Source organism: Geotrypetes seraphini, chromosome 7 (genome assembly GCF_902459505.1).
Source record: "Geotrypetes seraphini chromosome 7, aGeoSer1.1, whole genome shotgun sequence".
Taxonomy (NCBI): domain Eukaryota; kingdom Metazoa; phylum Chordata; class Amphibia; order Gymnophiona; family Dermophiidae; genus Geotrypetes; species Geotrypetes seraphini.
This window is the reverse complement of record NC_047090.1, coordinates 169,998,624-170,025,627: the sequence shown is the minus strand read 5'-3', so window position 1 is coordinate 170,025,627 and position 27,004 is coordinate 169,998,624. Positions and strand designations below refer to the sequence as shown.

At 40.2% G+C, this 27,004-nt stretch overlaps 1 protein-coding gene across 2 annotated transcripts in view; it reads right to left on the bottom strand.

The window, feature by feature from the left end:
- Positions 1-27,004, bottom strand: part of ATG2B (autophagy related 2B) — a 253,132-nt gene that overhangs the window by 118,440 nt on the left and 107,688 nt on the right. For both annotated transcript variants that reach the window (XM_033950876.1, XM_033950877.1), the window contains exons 15-20: positions 21,732-22,005; positions 19,694-19,796; positions 19,383-19,578; positions 15,048-15,190; positions 11,808-11,965; positions 7,971-8,143 (exon numbers count right to left, since the gene is read on the bottom strand). In XM_033950876.1, the coding sequence (XP_033806767.1) occupies positions 7,971-8,143; positions 11,808-11,965; positions 15,048-15,190; positions 19,383-19,578; positions 19,694-19,796; positions 21,732-22,005 (1,047 nt within the window). The remainder of the gene's footprint in view (positions 1-7,970; positions 8,144-11,807; positions 11,966-15,047; positions 15,191-19,382; positions 19,579-19,693; positions 19,797-21,731; positions 22,006-27,004) is intronic.

Sequence of the window (27,004 nt, the reverse complement as noted above, 5' to 3'; positions counted from 1 at the left end):
TCCGCACCCGTGGCGGCCCATCAGGTCCATGACCTGTCAAGTGGTCCCTGACTCTACCTATAACCTATCTCTACTTCTATCCGTACCCCTCAATCTCCTTATCCTTCAGGAATTTATCCAAACCTTCTTTGAATCCCTGTAGCGTGTTCTGCCCTATCACAACCTGAACTCAATCAAAAATACTGAGTAAAGAGAGCATGATAGCAATTTAAATTTATATTGGTTTGATTGAACCCCTTTACATATAAAAAGGCACATTTATATAACTGGGAACCTAGTTAGGCATGCCAATACTACATGCTCAGTGCACAAAACCCTAGTGGTCTAGTTGACCCACCTCCTTCTCTGACATCCCTAAAAATCCCTGGTTGTCCAGTGGACCCTCTTAATCCCCCCCATCAAAAAAAATCCCAAGTGGTCTAATGGACTCCAACCCTCCCCCTCCCTGCAACCTCCCTCTTCATACTACTACTACTAATAATAATAATTTTATTTCTTATATACCGCTATACCATAAGTTCAAAGCGGTTTACAACAAGTTACTTACAATGAGAATAAGAGATGTTTACAACAAGATACATACAATGAGTGTATGAGATGTAAGGGGAACAGAAAAGTACTTTCTGGGATACAAATTGCAAATGGGACAGAACCAAGATGGTTTGAATCAAAATGAAGTATCTAGTCAGAGATTGGGGTGCAGGGGAAAACAATTTAGGTGGAATACCTTTACAAATGGGAAGAAGGATGAGTTAATCTAAAATCGAGAGAATTGGGGATAGGGATGAGGATAGCTGAGGGGGATTGGGCAAGAATTGGGAATTAGAATTTGTTAAAGAGACGGGTCTTCAGTGATTTTCTTAAGTCGGCAAAAGAAGTGGCCTCGAGAATGGGTTTTACGAGCCATGTGTTCAGTTTGGCTGCCTGGAATGATAACATTCTGTCTAGGAACTTCTTGTAAAGACATGATTTCAGGGATGGGTAATTAAAGAGATTTATTCTGTGAGAGCTCTTATTAGAGCTGTTGAGGATGAATTGAGAGGCGAGGTAAGTTGGTAGCATGCCAAAGATAGCTTTGTAGCTGATACAGGCAAACTTGAAGAGTATTCTGGATTCCACCGGCAACCAGTGGAGTATCTGGAAGTATGGGGTGATATGTTCCCATTTTTTTTAAACCAAAGATAAGCCGGACCGCAGTGTTCTGAATTAATCTCAGCTTGTTAAGAGTCTTCTTATAAGCTCCCAGATATATAATGTTGCAGTAATCCAGCGTACTCAAGATGGATGATTGTACAAGTAAGGATGGATGATTGTACAAGTAAGGATGGATGATTGCTACGAAATGTAAGGTCATGCACCTCGGTAGCAGACATCCGTGCAGAACATACTATTTAAAGTAACTATTTAAAGTAACCCATGGAACTGCCCCCTGTTACCTAAACAACCGCCTATACCGCTACCACTCATCCAGATCAAGAAGAACTCAAAACCTATTCACCTTTCCCCCTCATAATGGAACCCGATGTAAGAAACTATACGACAGCCTTCTAGAGACACAGGCAGCGAAAATTGACCCCACCATCACCAAACTAATGATCAACACAATAGACATCAAAGTGTTTCGAAGAGAAATCAAAACATTTCTATTCAAAAAACACGTCCTTACCAACTAATATCCTCCCCTTTCGCACAAGCTCTCCCTCTACTGAATAACACATTAGTCTTCTCCTAGAACCTGTCCTTCCAAACATATACTGACTCCTATATAAGCATTTACCTCACTATCCAACAAACTTCTTACGTCATTATTAGGTAACTTCTAGTCTGTAACCCGTATATACTGATATTCTCTACTGTATCCTGTTATCACTTGATTCTCTGCTATATAATTCTTACAATTGAATCCTCTACCACACCATGTAAAGTACATGAATCACTGTTATGTAATTTCTCTAGATAATCGTTGTTACGCAATTCTCTCATAATTTGTAATCCGCCTAGAACCACAAGGCACAGGCGGAATAGAAATCACTAATGTAATGTAATGTAATGTAAATGGAGTAACATTAGCTAGAACCTCAGTAGAACGAGATTTGGGTGTAGTCATCAGTGCAGACATGAAGGCTGCCAAGCAGGTAGAGAAGGCCACATCCAAGGCAAGGCAAATGATGGGATGTATCAATAGAAGTTTCGTCAGTCGGAAACCAGAAGTCATAATGCCGCTGTACAAAACCATGGTGAGACCTCATCTGGAATACTGTGTGCAATTCTGGAGGCCACATTACCATAAAGACGTGCTTAGAGTCTAGTCGGTTCAGCGGATGGCCACTAGGATGATCTTGGGGTTCAAGGGTCTCTCGTACGAAGAGAGACTGAGCAGACTGCGGCTCTACACTCTTGAGGAACGCAGGGAGAGGGGGGACATGATTGAGACATTTAAATACATCACAGGACGTGTCGAAGTGGAAGATGACATCCTCTTCCCCAAAGGACCCTCGACCACAAGAGGGCATCCGCTTAAACTCAGAGGGGGGAAATTTAGTAGTGACACCAGGAAGTATTTTTTCACGGAAAGGGTGGTAGATCACTGGAATAAGCTTCCGATGCAGGTGGTCGAGGCCACCGGCGTGCTTGACTTTAAGAGCAAATGGGACATGTACGTGGGATCCCTACGTAAGACAATTCACTAGCATCTAGACTTATTGGGGTGGGTCAGTAGTGTGGGCAGACTTGATGGGCTATAGCCCTTTTCTGCCGTCATCTTTCTATGTTTCTTTCTATGTTTCTAAGTAATCGAAAGGATGAATCATCGAAGTATTTTTTAATGGTGCGGAGCTTCCATAGGACTGATATACTTTTTTTGAACATTAAATCTGTATGCTTTTCCAGGGTTAGGTGTTTGTCAAGGGTGACTCCTAGTATTTTTATAGTTTGGTCAATTTCGTAATCATGGTTATTCACGTGAATCGTGTTGTCTTTTATCTTTTCATTGGGAGATGCCAGGAAAAATTTAGTTTTTTCTGTGTTCAGTTTTAGTTTTAAGGCCATCATCCAATGCTCTATTTGCTTTAGGGTGTTGGTTAATAGATTAATAAAGTCTGACGACAGACAGGTTAGTGGTAGCACTACAGTAATGTCGTCAGCGTAAATGTAGACACGGGGAAAAATTTGTCCCCATCACCACCCCGTCCCCGCGACCACCGACCATGTCCCCGTGACCACTGTCCCTGCAACCACTGTCCTCGCCCCATCCCCATCCCCGCAACCACTGTCCTTATAGCCTCAGTACTGCAATATTTAGCTTATTCCTTCTTTATAAATCAAAGTTCTGGCTGCTGAACTAGAGAAAGAGATGTTCAGCTGGAAGGACATCGTTTATAAATTTTTATCAACACAACTAATATACTACTTTATCCTAAAGTAAAAAATAAATATAAATATAATTTTTTTTCTACCTTTGTTGTCTGGTTTTTGCTTTCCTCATCTCCTCATTCATTTCCTTCCATCCACTGTCTGCCGTCTCTGTCTTTTCCATATGCTCTGTTACTGTGCCTCTCCCTTCCATCTCTCCCTCCACCCCCAACTGGTCATAGAAAACATAGAAACATAGAAATTGACGGCAGATAAGGGCCACGGCCCATCCAGTCTGCCCACCCTAATGACCCTCCCCTGCCTTTACTTTGCGAATAGATCCCACGTGTCGATTCCATTTGGCCTTAAAATCAGGCACGCTGCTGGCCTCAATCACCTGAAGTGGAAGATTATTCCAGCGATCAACCACCCTTTTGGTGAAAAAGAATTTCCTGGTGTCACCATGCAGTTTCCCGCCTCTGATTTTCCACGGATGCCCTCTTGTTGCCGTGGCACCCATCTTCTTCCCTCTGCTCCCCTCATAGTCTGGAATCTCTCTCTTCCCCATTTCCCTTCAGCATCTGTTCCTTTCCACCCCACCTTCCCCAGTTCCCTTCAGCGCCTGTTCCTCTGCACCCCACCTTCCCCAATTCCCTTCAGCGCCTGTTCCTCTGCACTCCACCTTCCCCAGTTCCTTTCAGAATCTGTTCCTCTCTACCCCACCTTCCCTAGTTCCCTTCTGCATCTGTTCCTACGCAACCCACCTTCCTTCAGCATCTGTTCCTCTCTACCCCACCTTCCCCAGTTCCCTTCAGCGTCTGTTCCTCTCTATCCCACCTTCCCCAGTTCCCTTCAGCATCTATTCTTCTTCACCCTACCTTTCCTTCATTTCTCCCTCCCTGCCCCTTACCTTCGCAAAAGGCAATTTCTAAATGTGCTTCCTACGAGCAGCTGGAGCGTTGAAATTGTGTGTGGCTACAGGAAAGGTCGTCTCTGATGCAACTTCCAGTTGCATCAGAGATGACCTTTATGCCAAACGCAATTTAAATGCTCCGGCTGCTCATAGGAAGCACATTTAGAGAAATTGCTTGCCATGAAGGTAAGAGGCAGGAAGGGAGATGCTCAGGCGGCGGCGATCGGGTGGCAACGATCCGTAAGGAGGAATGGAGGGAGATGCTTGGGCTGTGGCAGCAGCTATCAGTAAGGAGGGAGCGTAATCAGTGACCACGCGCGTTCCCTCCATTAACTGTGGAGACAAGGCCATTCACCGCTCCACGGGGCGGTGAATGGCCTTGCCCCCGTAGCCGCGGTGAACACTTCCCCCCTCCCCCCACCGTTTCAGCGGGTTACCCACGGTCACCTGTGGCTTACCATGGGTAATAGCCACCATGTCATTCTCTACTTTGTACCTTTAAGTCAAAAGGCAGGAGTGATGTCTACTTGCTCCTGTCTCCATGACACCTTTCAAAATCTTAGGATGCACTATAAGGGTCCAATTTTTGCTTTTTTTGGCAGACTCCACCCAGTCTACCCATATAGGACAAATTTTCTTATTATGCAGGCTTACCCTGCTTGGTACATTCCAGGATGCACCGCAAAAGGTCAGGAACTACCATTTTGAAAGCTGGAGGAATGGAGACGGGAATGAATAGGCATCACTCTTTCTTCCCAAATTAAAGATATACTGGAGGAGCTAGGAGGGGGCCAGATAGAGTTAGGGGAACTTGGAGGTCTGGGTTCCAGTAAACCGCCAGGGATTTTTCAGGGGGTGTTGGAGGATCAAGGGAAGCCCATTAGACCAACACACACATTGGGTGGGGGGAGTTGGGGGATTGGGAGATCCAAGGATATTATAGGGTAGGGAGTGTTGGGGAGGTAGAAGGAATCTGGAAACAGGAAGCAGGATTTTTTAAGTTAAATAATGCTAAGTCAGCTAACCACAAATATTCAGGCTATCTCCCACTAAATATCCCAGCTAGTCCAGTCACAAGCTATACAAACACAACATAGCCAGTTAGCACCAATATTCACTGGCCAACCAGCTAAGTTTAGCAGTCAGACAAACCCACCTAAATAGCAGGTCTATTTTTGAGCTCTATAACTTACTCGGTCAACCAATGAATATCAGAGTAGGCAGCTATATCAACTGCGGCTACAAACAGACCTGAAATTCAATATCATTTGCCAGATACAATACCAGCAATGAATTTCCAGGTTTGCCACCAATCGCAGGAGGTGGCCAGGCTGCCTCCTGCAGTCTTAAAATTTGCTTCATAATTCTCCAAGTGATACGCTACTAATTTAGTGTAGATAAGCTAAGAAGACAGTCAATCACCTGGTAAAACCCAAGAAGCTAATGCAAAACTAATAGGCAGAGCTGCAGGAGCAGTGCCCTGTACTAAAAATCAGATACTCTCTGCATGGGTACAGGCCTTCTTATTATCAAGTGTATATAGTCAGCTTCCTTTGTTTAAAAGTAGAAACTAAAGAGGTCATTTTAGAAGCCTTGCATGGCATTTACACAAGTAAACAGAAATGACAGCAGACAAAGACCATATGGCCTATCCAATATGTCCATCTATAACAATATGCCACCATTTACAGATGTAATACCCTGATTCAAAGAGGTCATGTTCTGGGTGTGGTTCAGATGGTCAAAAAAAAAAAAAGTATTTCCGATTTTGTATAGGATCAAATATCAGTAACAGGTTACTGGTTTATTTCAATCCAGGCTTTAGAAAAAGGGAAAGGGGAAAGGAATTGGGACTTGTATACCACCTTTTTGCAATTATACAACCACACTTGAAACGGTTTACACACAGGTACTTCAAGCATTTTCCATATCTGTCCCAGTGGGCTCACAATCTATCTAATGTACCTGGGGCAGTAAAGGATTAATTGACTTGTCCAAGGAGCAGCGCGGGGTTTGAACCCATAACCTCAGGGTAATGAGGCTGTAGCTCTAACCACTACATCACACTCTCCAAGAGGTCAATTGTGCTTAACCCCCAAGATCAAAAAATTCTGAATTTTATTAAATGTTTGGATCAGTAAAAAAGAATATTTTATAAGATATATTTGATTGCATATGTTATGGGAAGGATGGGAAGGAAGGGGTTAAATTTTATGTATTAATGTTAAATATGACAGAAATTCAAGTGATGTATTTAATTTCAATTGTCAATTATTGATACACTTGTAAAAATGAATAAAGATTTATATTTAAAAATAAAAAAAAAATTGACTTTAGGAGGCTGGTTCATTGGCTTATATTAATTTATGCCGTCTTCTCAAATACTCATATAACACCAAATCTTCCCAGCATATCAAAACATATTCATAGTATTTTATTTATTTTATTTCTTCCATTTGTGCATCGACATACCTATACAAGCTCCAGTGAACACTCTGAATGAAATTCACTGGAGCGCAACATGAGAACTGCCTGCTAATGTTGGGTTTGGAGCCTTGACCCTGATGAAAATTTTGAAACATGGCACTCCTGTAATGCACTTTAAGAATAAGATAAGTTCTTATGCATCTTCTATTTATTACTGCTAAGTATGCACAAAAAACTGCTGCATTTGCACTTTATATATAAGAAGAAAAAGTTTAAAAAAAATATATAAAAAAAGGATCCATTGAAGAGATTGGCTCATATTATCCTTCTATGAACTCTAAATAAAGGAAAGTGAGCCCTCTGAGGATTCTACACACTTTAGAAAAATATTCAGTGGTCTTCTCAAATACAGCATTTCCATATGTAGCGGTTACAAAATCAGCACTTATATATGTAAGTACCAGCACTTGCACATATACACCACAGAGTGATTTTGCTCTATTTTGAACATGTAACTTTTTTTAAAAAAACCTAGCTCCAGCTGCACAATCAGTGAAACATACATGTATTCCCTGTAGACCAGGGATTCTCAACCTGAAATTTCAGGGGATGCAATAAAGAGTGGCTTGAACAGTGGTTATGATATTACTTTTGTAAGGGGTGCAAACATTAATCAAACATTTCCTAGGGGCACGAGGTAAAGAAAAAGGTTGGAAACCACTGCTGTAGACCTAATCATAATTTATAAAAGGCTGTGCTTTGAAAGCTTTTTGTAAAATTGTTAGACATTGTGACCTTCCCAACCTAGAGGTTCCATTTCCAACCCAGATACTTTATGCAAAACCCAATTCCACATCTTTTGTTGATAGAGCACAAGAAGAACACTTCAGGATACTGGCTAGATGGTCTTAAAACATAACTGTTTATTTACTTTGTTTTATGTTCTTTTTTTGTACTACATCAGGCCTACACATCAGCTGTCTATTAAGTGTGACTTTAATGAGACTGTCCAGTTGTATAATAATGACTGCACTAAGCTCTAAGCTACACTGACTCAATTTTATAGCTAAATTTCCTGCCCTCACACTATCATTTGCTTTGTAAACCAACTAGAAAACTGAAGTAGTGTGCCCTAGAAGTGAAGGGCCTTTGATATGTAAGGAACCAAAATTTCTCATATTTCTAAAATGACTTCAAGAGTGGTATCCACCAGCATGGAACAAAAGACAATGAAGCAGAGAGAAGAGCATCCCATCTGTTTACATTCCTATACACTCACCTTCACATCTGTAAATAAGGACACCAGCCCATGATTAATGCTGAGAAGAAGAGAAAGACAGCTTTGAGCATTCTTGTTCTGAAAATCCAACTTTTTCTTCCTGCGAGACCGATAACTTGGATCCGTGGTGGTACCAAACTGTAATGTTTCTTCTTCAGAACCACTTTCATCATCTGTAGAAGAAAAACAAGACAAAAAAATATATCATGTGCCATTGACAAAGTCTACATTAAGAGAAAACTATCAAAATACAGAATAAAAGCCATTCAATTTATTCTTTCCTTTTCAACCATCTTCAAGGTATTATATGCTCCTAATGATATAAGGCCTATGTCGTTCTGGATCGATGTTTTGCCCCTGTGTCCAGATTGTGATCACTGCTTCCCAGCGTCCCTTCTACTTCTACACCTTGCACCAGTCCTCGTAGTCCATTTAGGATTAAGTCCAGAATTGCATTTCCTCTCGTATTTTCCTTGACAAGTTGTTCCAGGAAGCAATCGCCTACAGCATTCTGGAACTTGGTCTCCCTACCGCAGCCGGAGGTACCTAGGTTCCAGTCTATCCCCAGATAATTGAAGTCACCCATGATAACTGCGTTGCCTCCCTTGCAGTTGCATTTAATCTCGTCCGTCATTTCTCCATCAATTTCTTTGGACTGCCCTGGGGGTCGGTAGTAGATGCCGATCTTCATTTCCGTTCCATTTGTTCCCGGAATTTTGACCCATAGAGACTCTACCTTATTTTTCATTTCCGACGTGTTCTCTCCGCTAGACTCAATTCCCTCTTTGACATATAGGGCAATACCCCCCTTTTTGATCTACTCTATCTCTGCGTTATAGCTTGTATCCCGGTAGCACAGTGTCCCAAATGTTTTCCTCATTCCACCATGTTTCCGTGATGCCAATGATGTCAAGGTTATCTTTTTGTGTCATAACTTCCAATTCCCCCATCTTATTCCTTAGGCTTCTTGAGTTTGTGTACATACACTTGAGTTTGCGGACTGTTACTTTCTTGCATTTCCTTCCATCTGTCAGGATTTCTGTCTTGTCTATCCAATGAGTCTTTCCCGCTATCTTGATGAATGGCATCCTCTGGGTAAATCGGTTCCCGAACCATCGACTCTTGGTTGACTGTTGGCTTTCCCCTTCTTCCTAGTTTAAAAACTTCTCAATTTCTCTCTTGATGTTGCTTGCAAATAGCCTCGTTCCGTCTCCGCTGAGGTGGAGTCCATCCTTCCTGAAAAGCTTGCTCTTCCTCCAGAACGTCGTCCAGTTGTGCACGAAGTGGAATCCTTCTTCCTCACACCAGCACCTCATCCATGCATTGACTGCTTGCAGCTCCGTCTGCTCTTCTCGTTGGCCCTGGGTATGGCAGGATCTCCAAGAACGCTACCCTCGGCATTCTGGTCTTCAGCTTCCCTCCTAGCATCCGGAACTGGTCCTTCAGGTCTTCCCTGCTGTAGTTCCTGTTGCTCACGTTGTTTGTCCCCCACGTGGATCACCACCGCCGTATCTTCCTCTTCCAAACTGTTGATGATCCTGTTGATGTGGCTCACTATATCTTCTACCTTGGCTCCCGGTGGACAGAGAGGAGTTTTCATTTTTTATAGCCTTTCTGCCAACCTGTCAACAGATTCTGAGGAAGCTGGGTCATGCATACCCACCTTCTTCCTGGGCAAAAGAAAGACATCACCTCAATAAAAATTAAGAAAAATTTGTTGCTGAAGGCCTCTGCTGGTGTCAATTGAGAAGAGGGGACAAAGATTTATACTCATAAGTATTATTGCAGATGGGCCTATGACCAGTGGAACTTCTAGGGAAGAGGAAGACCAGCAAGACATTTTGTACCAGAGAGTCTGGGCACATTTGACAAGAAAGCCTTTGTTGGAAACTGTCCTCTTAATAGTATTCCTCCAATAAATAAAATATATTATTTGTTAAAGAAAAAAATTCCTCAGTGTGAAGGTAAAAAGGATCGTAGGGAAGAATTACAGATTGAGACAGAAAATATATCCACTCCTTTGGAACAAACTATAATGGATGTGACAGAGACAGCGACTCTTAGTGTCGTTTGTATATGAGCAAGATTTGAATATGGTGTTAAGATTTCTTACATAATTTTTAAAATATTACAGAATATTAATTTGTTATGAAATATTATACTTAAAGCACATATGAGAGTTAATCAAGTGTGTATCTTTAAGTTCATATGAGTTTATCTGCTACACTTGTTGTAACATGCAAAAATGAATAAAGAATTTAAAACAAACAAAAAAATATTATACTTCAAAAATTCTCAATTACTGTTTGGGGGTCAAAGAATTTGAGTATATCCTGATGTCTCAAAGTCAACACAAGAATGGAGGAAATTATTTATTTCTTTAAGAGAAGAGACTATTAAAGTGGGAGCAACTTTCCTCTTAGCGAATCCCTGCAAATGTCTGGTCCTGTATGCAGGAATTAAATATACTTTTTTTTCTCAAGTACTTTTGAAGGAATTTCTGGATATTAACAAGATCACTAAAGAATAACTATGGATTAAATATTTATTGAAGCAGTTCACACAAGGGCCTTGCCTTTTTGATGTTTCCTTAATATTCTCCTATTGTATTCCTTTGTCCATGCCCCCTCCATTTGAGGTTTAAGGAAGGATAACTTGTTTCTTTTTTTCTTTGCTAAAAAATTTTTTTTTTAAAGTTTGTTTGATTATCTATTTCGGCCCTGAGTTTCTGTAACAAGATTTTTTTTTCTTGTGAATTTTTTATGAAAATTTACCTCCTCTTTTACTAAGGCACACTATCCAATAAAGTGTCCATAGAATATAATGGATGTGTTAGCATTTAGTGCGCACTAAATCGGCTAGCAGGCCTTAGTAGAATGACCCCTTAATAAATCAATAATTTTTTTAAAAATTTATAATATACAAGGCATGCTTTGACAAAATTAGTGAGAGCGAATAAATATTTCAAAATATACGTTGGACAATTTCACCAGTGTTCATTAAAAGTGATGGCTCAGCAAGGGGATCTCTTCAGAGGAAAAAATATTATTTGGTTACATGGAAGTCACATTTGAGTACTTTAAGTCCTAGGGGACAAAGTATCATCTAAACCTCTTATAATATCTATGCTTTGTATACCAGCAATAAATGTTGTAGGTGTGGGAGGCAGGGGCGATAGTTCTTTATTTATATCAAGGGTTTCAGGAGTCACAAGAGTCAGGACTCTCAAATTTCTCAGTCACTCTTTTACTAGATTGGGGTGAGGAGGGAGAGAGGGTTGATATTTCATTGGGAATATTAAGAATTCTGAATACTATATACATATTTGGAGATTTATGTGGGTGGAATAATTGAGGGAAAGGGGAGAGGGTTGGAGTTTCTATTTGTAAAAGTAGATGATGGCTGCTCAGTATAGTGCTATGTTATAAGTTGTTTTGAACTTTTTAACTGTCGTCAATAAAAATATTTAAATAAAAAATTGGTAGCCTACTCAGTTCCACTATATGGAATTTTTGGAAGTCTTTTACTGCCTCAGGAACAATTTTATTCCTTGGGCCCTGCAGCAGACAACATGTGCTAATCTTTAATAAAAGCCCCCTTTATGTCATTAAACCAGTTTTCAACTACTTAAAAGTAAGTACCTCTTATCTGCTGAAGGTTTTTATGAACATAAAGATTTCTATTTTTTTTTAACTCGTTTCAATAATGTAAAGAAGTTTTGTAATGAGCTTTAATACAGCTGATAGTCAAAGCCATAATAAAGAAGTCACATTTTATTAAACAAGCACCATGTCTAATGCAATAGCTCTTTCTTTGTTCTTTGCAAATAAACATTACCATAGTGATTTGTCGACTTGAACTGACTGAAATTTTCTTTGCTGAAAGTGTTAATTAGTTGACTGGCCACAGAGAGTCCGATGCCATAGGAGAAATTTTCAAATGTTTCAACAGGGGATGGAGCAGTGGGTTCCCAGAGAAATAAATCATTGCTAATTCTAGAAAAAAATAATCACATACAATTAAAAAACTCATTCTATTATAAATTTAATAAATAACCTAAACATGTATCTTGCCTTATCAGCAAGCTATTTTTAATGTCTCATTTTCAATCAGGATTTTATTTCATTTATTTTTTTTTATACTGAATGAAAAAATAAGTAATTCTTCATATATATAGATCTTTGTGTTCTCATTGCCCTCATTACATAAAACAGAGGAGCAAATATAAAATTTATATTAATAAAACATATAATAAAACAGAGGAGCAAATAAACATTTATATATATTTATAAACATTTATATATGTTTATATACATTGTAATAATATAATACATTGTAATATAATAAAATGTATAATAAAATGTTTTATTATATTATTACAACATATTTAAATGTGTATGAATGTATATAAACATATATAAATGTATATTTGCTCCTCTGTTATACATTTTATTATATTATTACAACATATTATATTATTATAATGTATATGAACATATATAAATGTATATAAACATATATTTGCTTCTCTGTTTTATTATACATTTTATTATATTATTACAATGTATATAAACATATATAAAATGTATAATAATACAGAGGAGCATATATAAATTTTATATTTGCTCCTCTGTTTTATTATATTATTGTAATCATCGGCATTTTTTTATCCAGCATACCATGTTTCATCACACTGTCATTCCTCATTTTTATTATATCCTGTCAGTTCTTTCTCTCATACTCTAAACTTCTTTTAACAACGAGAGTGTTTAATTGCCCGGTATAATATCATTTATTCATTATGTATTACCTATTTAATGTATTTTATTGTTACATATTCTCTTACTTTACATCCCGGTCCAGGTGATATTAGGTCAGTGCTTTGTTTTGTTGCCTATCTTAGACATCTGGCCAGCCACCTTTTTTCCCTTTTTTAATTCTTCATGGCACGGCATACACATATATATTGCAGCCACTAGCTTTTTAGCCATTCTCAATATAACTCCGTATTGTGTTTTTGAATATCCTATTTTCCCTTTAGCAATGTTAGTCCTCTCGCACTGTTCACATGATTTTATTTATTTCTTATACCCATTTTTAACTTTTTATTAAAGAAATTGTTTTTAACCTTTTATCTTTATAAATTTTAACTGATGCCCTTTTATATTTTAGCTTACTATTAATTTAAATTGCGGTTTAATTCAAACCCTTTTAACCCCGGTAGGTCCCTTTTCTTTTATTCACTTTTTATCTTGTTTCTATTAGCTATCCGCATTTTTGCACTCATGTTCACTAGATAGCACTTTGCACATATGCACTTTCATTGCTTCTTCTATGTTATCACACTAGATCTGTCTGCACTTTTTTTGCACCTTGGTTCGCTCAGTAGGTTCATGTACTCATATTTGTTCAAGCATTTCTTGTATGCCTTGCATATCACATGGTGTTCTTCATCACATATTATTATTGTTCATTACATTATTAAGAATATCAGTTTATTTCCTTAATGTTTATTTTATTGGTTCACATATGATATTTTTTATGTTTTCACATATTTGAAATTGTATATTCTTAGCCATCTTCATTTATATTTGTTAGGACCCCTGAAGAAGGCATGTTTTCCGAAACACGGACCGTGTTGGGTCCTTAGGTTTGTCCGAAGGGTGGTAACATTAACCGCATTTATATTTGATATAATAAACATAGCATGCATCTTGTACACTTTGTCTGCAGTCCTTTCTTGTTTTTTGTTTGATGCTGTGTCTTAGGATCATATCAGGTGGAAGTGAGATTCTTCCCAATCTTGAAGAAGGGGAACAATTTAGATGGAAGAAATTACTTTGTGAGTGTGAGAGATTGTTGAAGATATTTTACCAACTGTAGCTGATGAGATATGAATTTAAGATCTAATATTAGATAGAAGACCTTCCTTCCCACAACATCAAGCGTCTGGAATCCTTTCTTGGTGGGACAAATGTGAATGGTTTAGTGGTTTCTGTTCTTTTGAGGCTGCTTCTACTGTCACAGATGGGTGAGGAAGTTGAATAGGGTCATGTTCTAAGGCTGCCTGCAACTTATATTTCTGTTCTAGCCTCCCTGAAGTTGCATGGGAGGAGATAGGTGTCTGCCAAACTTGTAGCTGGAGGTTCTGAAAAACTTGACAAACCAACAAGATTACTGTTTCTCTGGATACATTCATGTAGAAAAGGATGGAATTGAAGTTCTGATTGCTGACAAACGATCCTGGCAGAGCTAGTGAAGGCACTTTAATAGTTTTTTTGGAGGAATTTTAGGTAAGTGAGGACCTTTTCAGATTCCCAAATTGTTGATGTTTGCTTATAAGTAAATGGGCAGGATGGGGGGGGGAGATTAAATTTAGAAGTGAAATTTTTCATCCTTATAATGCCATATAAACACAAAAATGCTTTTATAAAATTATTCCCCCCACCACTCAGTTGCCTGATCTTAGGTCCATGACTGCAGGATTCAGGAAGAATCCCTAGTGCAGAGATTCCCAACCCTGTCCTGGAGGAACACCAGGCCAATCGGGTTTTCAGGCTAGCCCTAATGAATATGCATGAGAGAGATTTGCATATGATGGAAGTGATAGGCATGCAAATTTGCTTCATGCATATTCATTAGGGCTAGCCTGAAAACCCTATTGGCCTGGTGTTCCTCCAGGACAGGGTTGGGAACCACTGCCCTAGTGCATGGCCCCAAATCAAAGACAATTGCTACAATAAATGAACTAAAATAAAGTTGGAAGAAGATATACAATACAGGAAAACAACATTCCAAGTAACTGTGAATTAAGGATCATGATGCCAGATTCTAGCTCAGATTTATTTATTTAGTAAATAATATAGCCCACTAAATTGAATGCTTGTTCTTAGCAAATTTGTGTCTTATGACACATATCCTGTATATCTAAGATATAACTGCGTAATGTAAACAGAACAAATACCCAGACTGGTATCAACAAAATAGTGACACAAGTCATCTTTTGGGCTGGAAGTCCAAAAGGAATAGATTAAAATTGTTGGAGTAAAAAATATATATTAATGTCAGTCCTCGCACCTGTTATATAGTTTCTCATAAAATCTTTTGCTTGGCAGTGTCAGGTAAACATTCGGCAGCATAAGTTCCAGGACATAATGGGAGTTGCTGATTGCTTTATCCTGAAACTCATTCATTTCCCTGGCATCTCCTGGCATCACCATCTAAACCAAAGAAAAAGAAGAATGTGGTGACTGGATATACATCTCTAAAATGTCCTTTTATTCATAAAACATTGTTCTATTTGGAAAGCACACAAATGTTTCCACTCCAGCACTTGGAGGCGAAGCTGGAACAGCATTCAAGCAAGCATTTATAAGTCACAAGCAAAGGTGGCAACAGAATTGCTGTTAATTCTTTTTAACAGTCTTTTGCAGTTTAGAGATAATGGTAAGAAACCTTTCCCAAAAAATGTAAATTACTTTCTGATATTAAGACGGGGGAGTGGAGCAACAGGAGGGTACTACTATCTGCTTTAAAAGAAAAAATGGAGAAGCAAGAAGTTAAATTAACGGAAATGGAAGCTGTAGAAATAGAAATGGTTAAAGAAAGATCATTTATTTCACTTAAGATGGAAAAATTTGAAAATCAGAATAAATAAGATTCTTGAACTTTCCCGAGAGTCCTATCATCTCACCAGTTGAGATGGTCAGAAAATATTTTCGTGAAACTTTAGCCATACCACCGGAAAATTTACCTCCAATTGTGAGAGCCTACTATTTTAATATTAGGAGACCTCACAGGGAATCTACTCCAGCAGAAAGCCAGTAGATAAAGAGGCAGACAATGGACATGAACTTGTCTTCATTTTTTGAAAACTCTTTAGAAGTAGTTACCGATAGAACTACCTTGCTTGTAACTCTAGCTTTGGAAAGTGACAGGGAGTTTGTTCTACGTCTGTATTCCCGTCATATGAATGACCAGTTTTTAGGCTCTAATATTAGAATTTTTCCAAACCTTTCTCAAAGAACCCAGAGACGTAGGAAAGAATTCTTGGCCTCGAGGCCAAGGGTTCTGGCTCTGGGGGCTACATTTCTTGTTTCAAGTTTCCTGCAAAATGTTATCTATTTTAGCAGAATAAGAATTTTATTTTCTTTGAACCTAAACAGCTTTCAGAATTTAGAGTCAAAAGAAAGGCTGATAACCCTTCCTACAGTGATACAAACTTCTAAGTTCTGTAATTAAGAAATATTAAATAATATAAGTAATAAGAAATACCAGTGGTACCTTGGATTACGAGCATAATCCGTTCCAGGAGCATGCTCGTAATCCAAAATGCTCATTTATCAAAGCAAGTTTCCCCATAGGAAATAATGGAAACTCGCTTTGATACGTTCCCCCCCCCCCCCCCGAGGCCAGGGCGCTGCTCCCCCCCCCCCGCTCGCAAAGTCCCCCCCACCCCGCTCGCAAAGTCCCCCCCACCCGTGTGATCCGGCACCCCCCCGTGAGAACAGGCACCCCCCGCCCGACCAACTTTAACTCACCCCCCCCCCCGTCTGGCACCGGCACGAGAACCGTTCCCCCCGCTCGCAAAGGCCCCCCCCCCCCCGTGAGAACAGGAACCCCCCGCCCGATCAACTTTAACTCACCCCCTCTTTGGCACCGGCACGCAGCCCACAAGTGCCGGTGCCGCTTGAAGATCTTCTTCTTCCCAGTCTCTGCCGGCTTTGAGCATGCATCTGCTGATGGGAAGACTGGGAAGAAGATCTTCAAGTGGCACCGGCACTTTGCCGGTGCCAAAGGGGGGGTGAGTTAAAGTTGGTTGGGCGGGGGGTTCCTGTTCTCACGGGGGGGGGTGCCGATTCGAGCGGGAGGGGGCCCTTTGCGAGCGGGGGGGAGCGATGCCAGTTATCGGGGGGTGCTCGCAAATTGAGTCAACACTGTATATGAATGACTGTATATGAATTGTTGAGGACAAGTTACATATATTTAAGCTGACGAAATGGACTGATGAAGAGTTCTAGTGAAATAGTATTCTCATTGATAAAGCTTTGAGAACCTCATCTCTGATGGTCCTATGAAATCTAGAAAGTCTGTTCTTGAGAAGATAAACATATCTTATAGTGATCTTTAGATTTATAAGTTGGTGATAACATTTTTGCAGATGATATTCTTTTGGTCTCAACCCAGGAACCCTCTAGTCCCAATCTTACTTTACTCCAGTCCTGCTTAGATAGCACCGATACTTGACTTCATCAAAACTGGCTGCTACTTAATCCTGCAAAATCTTCTGCACTCTGGGTTACTACTCCCGTTGTTGTTTCTACACTTCGTTCTACTCCGATCAAACTGATCAATACATCAATACCATGCGTTATCTTGGTGTCCTTTTTGACGATGCACTTACTTTCAGTCAACAGATTTCTTTAGTGGTTAAATCTTGCTTTCATTCACTCTGGCTGATTCATTCCATCAGATCTTACCTAGACCATTCTAACTGTGCGACCCTTCTTTATGCACTAGTCACTTCAAAGACAGACTACTGTAATGTTGTTTATGCATGCCTTCCATCAGTGTCCATTAAGAAACATCAAACTATGTACCATACCTCAATTAGAATACCGAATCATACCCAGTTTCAACCACTTAACCCCACTTTTGAAGGAACATTGGCTCCCAGAAAAATATCATATCAAACATAAATTACTCAATATGGCCTTTAAAACCTTAAATTCTGGACTCCCTTATTTGGCCTCTTTCATTATCCCCTACATTCGCTCTGTTCTGCTTTAGTACATCTATTAGTTACAACCTCTGTACATATGACTAAATTTACTTCAACCCATCATTCTGCCTTCTTTGCTTTGGTGCAATCCCTATGAAATTCATTCCAATTAGCACTATATTCCGAGTCATTAAAATTGCAGGCACTTCTTAAGTCTCATCTGTTTAAGCAGGCGTTTGGTTCAGATGGTTGAGGTTACTGTTTTGTAACCCTATGATGATGATGGTATTTTTCCCCTAAACCTTTCTGTATTTTGATGTATTTTCTTTCTTCCTATAAATGTTGTAAACCACTTTGCTGTACATTCAAAGGACAGAATATAAGAATTTTAATAAACAAACATAAACCACCAGTGTAGTATGGAACAAATGCTGTAGAGTTTGTCTGATGTCTTGAGGTGAAGAAACAACTTTTCATCTAATTATTTAAAACCCTTTGAGAAGAAGAAAACAGCAGTGAACAAGAGGGGAAGGGAGTGGGAGAAAATAATTTGACTCCTCAGAGTATCATCCCTGAACCAGATCAAATTAAAATTGTTATATGTCTTCTTTTTTAATTTTATTTTCTTGGAGCATAAAACCTCAAGTAAGATACCTCTCTGGACAACTGACACCCAGTTCTCCAACTAGGTCAGGAGCTACTTCAGTAAAGAAGTCCAGAAGTTGCATGGTCTGCCTGTCACCATCCACTGGAGACTAGAGAAATTCTGAGCATGTAAGGCTATATGGCGCTCACACTGGGTGATGCATGCAAGACTTTTTTTGTATGAATGAGTCTGTCCTATATTTTATGGAATTCTTTTCCTTTTTAATGATGATTTTATTGTTAACCGTAGAGAACTGTCATAAGATTTGGCAGTATATCAAGTTTAATAAACATTAACAAATATAAACTTCTTTTGTTTCTCAGACTCTCTCTGCTGGTCAATGGGTACAGTTTACAGGTAATGGACTGGTCTGTTGAGGACACTAAGGAAAAAAAATTTGTTTTACTGATCTACATAACAGACTATACTTCCAAAATGCAAGAACCCTATAGAACATTCAAATAGTAATAGGAAACCAAAATATTCTGACTGCATAAATCTTCCCATACCTTGGCGCAGGACTTGCTAGAAGCCTTTTCCACATCTACAACCATGGATTATTTAGGATAAACATCTACCAACTTCGATGGTGCAACTTCTACCCATTCTTCAAGGTAGAACAGCTCAAGCTCTATCGTTAGCTAAGGATCAAGGGTGCCCTGCAGTCTTCATGTTTTGCCACAGATTTTCTATTATATTATGGTTGGGCTTTGATTAGGTTATGTGGAGTAGCATTTTTGAAAGGATGTCCAACTCGGAATACAGAAATCCAACTAAGTCAATACATCCAATCTGTTCTAAAATACATCCAAGATAGTCATCCATGTGCTGGAAACATTCAAATTATGAGCAGAGATAAAAGGGGACACTGACTTCTGTGTAGCAGCATAGAAATGTCAATTTTTATAAAATGGCCACACAACGTATTTGAACTTGGAGTCTTGTATTGAGGGGGAGTTCTTAATTAGGACCTTTAGTTTCTAATGGCATGCAGTAAATGTAAAAGTTAGCAATTCAACATAAAGACTTTTAAGTCAGCTTTTACCTCTTCATTTTCAAACATAACTCTGCGAGAGGAAAAAGGAGAGGGCTCAGGTCGCCTTAGGTCACAGACATCTTTCAAAGAGTGAGATCCTCCTTCCTCATCCTCCTGGATATGGCCATCACTTTCTTCTTCCTCCTCAGTGGTCATTCTCTCCAAGATGGAGTGCACAGCAACTGGGTTAATTCTCAGCACAACCCTGGATAGTTAAAAAATAGTGCAGAAAACCTCATGAATGCACAAAAATGTATAACACAATGCAAAAAAAGAAAGCCAATACAAAAAGAAAGCATTGAATAATCAGTTTCACTCACCTTGGCCAATCAAAATTGTCAGATGATAACATATCACCATCCATGCCACTGGACACCTTAAAAAAGTTGATAGAAGGATCTCCCTTGTCTTCTTGCATGTTTCCTAAAGTGAATAAGTGGGAAGAGCTCTTAATCAAGTCTGTTGTTATTTAGTGATTAATTAAGATATATAACCTGCTTTTGATATGGCAAATGTTACTACTGAAAAACCTGTAGCAATTTACTTAAAATGACATAACAGTCATCAATAAAAACAAATATAAGCTAAGGCAGTTTCCATCTTATGAATGTCTGACTTACGTCAGACTTGCACTTACTAACAGAGGTCCTCGTTCTACCAATGGTGTTTCTCCTTCTCTCCATTCTGTGTCCCAAGTTTGTGCTTCACTTCCGCAGGGTTTACCTTCTTCTGGCCAGCTCCCTCCTCCTTCAGCTGCAGTTGTGTCTCTTCACAAAGCCGTGGGCAGCCACTCCAATGTATGGCCTGAAGCTAACCTGGAAGCCTTCTCTTTCACATTGGAAGCTTCCTCCGATGTCAGAGGGAAGGTTTCCGGGTCAGCCATGGGCCACATCTAGGAGCCGCTGCCCACGGCTTTTTGACGAGAATCAACTGTGGCTGGAAGGAGAGAGCTGACCAGAAGGTAAACAGCGCAAACTTGGGACACAGAATGGAGGGAGGGAGAGGGGCGCGTTGAGACTCAGGAGGGAGGGAGCACAAACTTCAGACATAAGATGGAAGGAAGAAGGGAGGGGCCATGAAATTGGGGCACAAAATGGAGGGAGGGCAGCATGAACTTGGGCCATAGGATGGAAAAATGGAGGGAGTGAGGGAAAGAGATGTTGAGATGGGGGAGAGACTAGAAAGGAAGAATTGGGTATCTGAGAGAGAGGGAAGGAGCGATGGTGCACTTGGGGAAATGAAGAAAGGAGAATTGTTTGGCATAGGGAGAAAGAGAGAATTATTGGACATGGTGGTGGGAGAGGAGTGAGGTAGAGATGCATGGGTAAGAGAGAGATGAGAGGGAGAAATGTTGGATATGGTGGTGGAGAAGGAACAGTGGGATGGATGGAAAGGGATGCAAGAGGGACCTCAAGGAGGTGGAGAAGGTGGAAAGAATACTAGGATCCTTGTTACATACAAATTCAACTTAAGAATGGTTTTAAAAACGGAACTCATTTTTAATCCAGGGACTACCTGTATCAATATAATGAAGAAGAAAAAGGGATACGCTAACAACAATACATGGAAAGTAATTTTATAAAGTCACACCTAGGTTTCATGCACTAATTTATGCCTATTTCATAAACACAACAACGTGCCTACTTGACTTTATAAAGTAGTATCATAGGTGTGAAAGAGTGAGCTTACACATAGGTGCTAACTCTTATATCAGCTCAAGGGCTGGTGGAAATGTTAGCATGTTATTTTTGCATACATACATACATAAATTAAGAAACTTTATAATCAACACACATAAGTACAGACTGAACTCCTGTGCATGTCCACAGTAAAGTTCACACAATGAAATCTATAAGCGTTCTTTCATGCTAGTCAGTATTTATGAAAGGCCACTTATGCATGTAAAAGACTAAAATACTGGCATTTACATAAGTTAGTGCCTAAAACTAGATGGCTCCATATAAAATGATCCCCTAATAGGATAATTCTAGAACTGGGCACCTGGCACATCCCTATTCTATAAAGAAACATAGATGCCTACTTTCCTTTATAGAATATTAACATAACATCAAAAATAATAGCTTATAAGATAGGCACAAGCACTTATGCCAACCACAGAGCTGGTGTAAGTGTGTACCTAAGTACATACTGGTAATACATGCATAATCCATAGTATTCTCTCATGTAACTGAGTCCCATCCATCCTGTGCTCATGTGCATATTTAGGTAGAATTTTGGCATTTACGCACATATATGCCATTATTCTAATGTGTAATAGGCACATCATTTTTTAGCACATGTTTTATAGGAGTTGCTCTCCACATTTGCTTTGCAATAAATGTTAAAGTTAAACCTTACCAGTCAGCTCTTTAAAGGTAAGCTCTAATTTAATTTGTTCTGGAGATGAACCACCTAAGAATTCAGTCTTAAATTCCACATCCAAGAACTTCAGATGAAGAATCTCTTTCTGTAGTGATTTCTTGAACCAGGGGCCCCGTTCCTGGTCCGATCTCAGATCAGGGATTGGAAAGCGAGTTGCAATATTTAACAGAGGTGCAGTGACCAGCACTGAAACACAACAGTTTACAGGTGTACGGGAATCCTCCAGAAAAATTTCCGTGAAGGCCTTGTGCTATGAAAAAAAGTTGCAGACATAAATAACTAATGTCTTTATGTTCCAGTAAACAAGCAATCCATATTTTGCAGGGGGAGTGGAAGAGTAATGAGCTTAAATACCCACAGGACTTTGTTATATGGTTGAAACTATTTGAATACTTCCCTCTGTGAAGGCACTGAGTATACACAAATTATGCCAGTTTTCAAAAAGAATATATATGCATATATTACCCCACCAAAACTACATGCATGTTATGAGAGAACATGTGTTAGGTTAGTATACAATAGGATAGTTAGAACAAGGGATTCTGAAGTGAAGCCTCTGAACCATGCCTTAGAAGAAAAATTAAGTGAACTGCAGAAATGTTCCAGCTATCTTTGCAAATAAGCAGCTAACGTTGCATGCCTGATAAGATGTTCTCTGCACATCCATGTACTGGCCCTGCACAATGCATACATACATGCTGAGACCATGATAAGGTCAGACCACTCCATCTCAAAGGTATGGACCAATCATAAGGTACTAGAAAGTTACTCATCTATTTTCAACTGTTTACAGACAATGCAAGGCAAAGATATTAATACCTATGGGCACAAATCTAAAGATGTATCATGGAGGGAAAGACTCCAGTCCCTCTAGGCCATGGTAACAGGCTTCCATTCAGAAAGGGGATGAAGAAAGATAGAGATGTCTTTATTGGGGACAGAGAATACATTTTATTTGGTATGTGTTGGGTAATCTTTAAAAGAGAACATAGTACACACTTTCCTTCAGAAAATTAGTGCAACTTATGTGCATAACTGCCATACAACTTAAGAGCCTATATAAAATCATCTTTCCTATGTATTAGCTGTAAGGACGGTTTAAATTTCTGGCTCTGAACTGATGGAGATTATGGCCTTCTTCATTTTTCTCATATAAAATACTACAGAAATTAAATTTTGCACCCAACGGTTAAATGGTCTCACTAGTTTACACCATCAGAGCTGCAAAGGCGGGCTGGCTCGCTACAGCATACAAACAAGACTGCTGACCAATCTTGAGCAGTTCCGCCTCCTCTCCCCCAAACAGAAGTTAACATGTTTCTTCTACCCAGTGTGCTCAAGGAGCTGCAAAGAAGCAAAGGCCTGCTAGCTATAACAGTAAGAAAGTATTTCTGTTATTGCAGAAAGAGAAGAAGTGGGTACAACTTAGATCCAAAGGGCTAGAGTTGCCATAATAGGAGTGCTCTTTGGTACCAAAATTAGATACAGCTGCCCAAGTGAGGAAAATCCCATCTTGTGTGACTCTTAGCTCAAATTCATTTCTGGCTACTTCTGATTCTTTTTCTAGCTCATCCCTGTGTGCAGTGAAAAAACCAATAATGTGTGAGCATTAGCCTATCAGTTAGAGAACACTTGACTAAGCATACCCACATAACTAAGATCGGTGATTTTCTGTTGGGATTAAAACCACGAATTGCCCAAAACTGCATAAAGCAGAGACTCTTGGATCACAATTTCTTCACTATAAGTTTAGACACTTTATAATTATTGGGCAATCTGCACAGCGCCAATCTCTCTACTGCCAACAGATTTAAGGGCATGTTTACTAAAGGTGTGAATTATAAAATATTACTTGTTTACAAAATTCAATAATCCAGCCACACACACTTTATGACATGTTCATTGATTCCATATTATCCTAGCAAGACATTTACAATACATTGAGCCAACAGCAATTTCTTGTGGTCCTCAAATTCAGGAACATCACATATAATTATTTTCAAAGCAAAATATTTAGTGTGGTCAGTTCTAGTGTATGGAATGTTCTTCCAGTCAACTTATAATTAGAATCTTCATTAACAAAGTTCAAGTCTGGTCAAAAAGCCTTTCCTTTCATTACACCTTTGTGTCATATAATTTTATTCAGTATAATAGCTTAATTCTCTTCAAGAATGTAGTGGTGCCATTAGGCAGTTGAGGGAGGGGGTCTGGAACCCACTGTGATTCGGTTTCTTTCTTATTACCTCCCTATTAACGATGGCGTTCTTACTCTTTTATGTAAGCCTGAAGAAGCAAGTCAGACTCCTGGAGAGCAGAATACTGGAACTTGAGGCACTTCAAGCAGTGGAGGAGAAAGACAGAGATGCAGAGATCGTTAAGACGGAGGACACCATTGAGGAAGAAGTCCGGGCACTGGAGAACTTCATAGAAGAGGTATACAGGGAGGCCGTGGAAAAACACAAGCAACAGTGGAACTGCCGGCATACGCCTACAGAGAGAGTGGACCACCAGATGGACATCCACCAGGAGGAAATGGGGGATACAACAGCAAGATCTGGAAAGAGCGGAGGGAACCCACAAGAAGACAAATGCCATGATGAGAGGAAATGGATAGGAACGAAAGACACGGACCTACGGCTGGAGAGATGGACATACACCAAAGACACGGACTTGCGGCTGGAAAATCAAAAGAAGATAGAGAAGACAGCAATCATTGTGGGGGACTCTATCATCAGGCAAGTTGACAGCCACATAGCGGAAGGAAGACTGGATCGACTGGTGAACTGCCTACCGGGAGCCAAGGTAGAAGACATAGTGAGCCGCATCGACAGGATCATCAACAGTGTGGAAGAAGAAGATACGGAGGTGGTGATCCATGTGGGGACAAACAACTTGAGCAACAGAAACTACAACAGGGAAGGACTGAAGGACTAGTTCCGGATGCTAGGAAGGAAGTTGAAGACCAGAACACAAAAGATAGCATTTTCGGAGATCCTGGCAGTACCCAGGGCTGATGAGAAGAGGCAGATGGAGCTGCAAGCAGTCAACGCGTGGATGCGACGCTGGTGTGAGGAAGAAGGATTCCACTTCATGCGCAACTGGATGACGTTCTGGGGGAAGAGCAAGCTATACAGGAAGGACGGACTCCACCTCAACAGAGAAGGAACTAGGCTACTTGCAAGCAACATCAAGAAAGAAGTGGAGGAGTTTTTAAATAGGAAGAAGGGGAAAGCCGACAGTCGACCGAGAGAGAGAGTCGATGGTTCGGGAACTGGTATACCCGGAGGATACCATGCAGGAAGATGGAGAGGAAGACTTACCAGATCGCAGACAAAACAGACCAAAAGGGACACAAGCGGGAAGGACACGCAAGAAGGGAACAGGTTGCAAACTCAAGTGCATGTACAAGAACGCAAGGAGCCTTAGAAATAAGATGGGTGAATTAGAAGCTGTGGCACAAAAGGATAACATTGACATCATCGGCATCACAGAAACATGGTGGACTGATGAAAATGTCTGGGATACGGTGCTACTGGGTGACTCAAAAAGGAGGAGGCATTGCCATATGCGTCAAAGAGGGAATTGAATCTACTGGAGAGAACATGCCACAACAGACGGATAAGTTAGAGTCTCTATGGGTCAAAATTCCGGGAACAAATGGACCTGAAACGAGGATTGGCATCTACTACCCAACCCCAGGGCAGTCCGAAGAAATTGATGGAGAAATGACGGAAGAGATTAAATGCAACTGCAAGGGAGGCAACGCAGTTATCATGGGCGACTTCAACTATCCGGGGATAGACTGGAACCTAGGCACCTCCAGCTGTGCTAGAGAGATCAAGTTCCTGGAAACTGTAGACCAGGGCTGCCCAAGTCCGGTCCTCGAGATCTACTGGCAGGCCAGGTTTTCAGGATATCCACAATGAATATGCATGAGAGAGATTTGCCTGCACTGCCTTCTTGGTATATAAATCTCTCTCTCATGCATATTCATTGTGGATATCCTGAAAACCTGGCCTGCCAGTAGATCTCGAGGACTGGACTTGGGCAGCCCTGCTGTAGACGATTGCTTCCTGGAACAACTTGTCAAGGAAACTACAAAAGGAAACTTAATTCTGAACCTAATTCTAAATGGACTGCGAGGACCTGCACAATACGATCTGCTTCAACCTGGAAATAGGGGCAAAACATCGGTCCAGAACGACAGCCATGGTGCTAAACTTCCGAAAAGGGAATTACGAAGGAATGAGACGCATGGTAGGGAAGAAGATTAAGACAAGGATAAACACTGTAAAGACGCTAGAGCAAGCTTGGTCTCTTTTTAAAGGATATGGTCACCGAGGCACAAAACCTATATATACCACGTATCAACAAGGAATCAAAGAGGAAAAAGAACCAGCATAGCTCACTGTAGAGGGAAAGGAAGCGATCAGAGACTAAAAAGCCTCGTTTAAGGAATGGAAAAGATAAAAAACAGATGAAAACTGAACAAGCACAAACATCATCAATGCTGGTGCCATAAGGCAGTAAAAAGGGGCCAAAAGAGACTACGAGGAAAAAATAGCCAAGGAGGCAAAAAACTTCAAGCCGTTCTTTCGATATATTAAAGGGAAACGACCCGCGAAGGAAGCGGTGGGACCGTTGGATGACCAAGGAATAAAGGGAGCGCTAAAGGAGGACAAAGCAATCGCCGACAGACTGAACACATTTTTTTGTGTCTGTTTTTACCAAACAAGGACATGCACAGCATACCAGAAACCCATCAGACTATATGCTGGAAGTGAAAACAGGAAACTGACAGGGTTAACGGCAGGTTAACGGTCAGTCTAGAAGAGGTATGCAAGCAGATTGATAAGCTTAAGAGCGATAATCCCCGGGGCCAGATGGCATCCATCCGAGGGTCATCAAGGAACTGAAAGGGACCATAGCTGAACTGCTTCAACTAATAGCCAATCTGTCGATCAAATCAGGAAAGATTCCAGAGGACTGGAAGGTGGCGAATGTTACGCTGATCTTCAAAAAAGGTTTGAAAGGAGACCCGGGAAACTACAGACCAGTGAGTCTGACCTCGGTACCGGGTAAGATGGTAGAGGCGCTGATAAAGGACCGCATCATTGATCACCTTGACGGACACGGTCTGATAAGGACCAGCCAGCACAGTTTCAGCAAAGGCAGATCTTGCCTGACAAACTTGCTGCACTTCTTCGAGGAAGTAAACAGGCAGATAGACAAGGGCAACCCAGTCATTG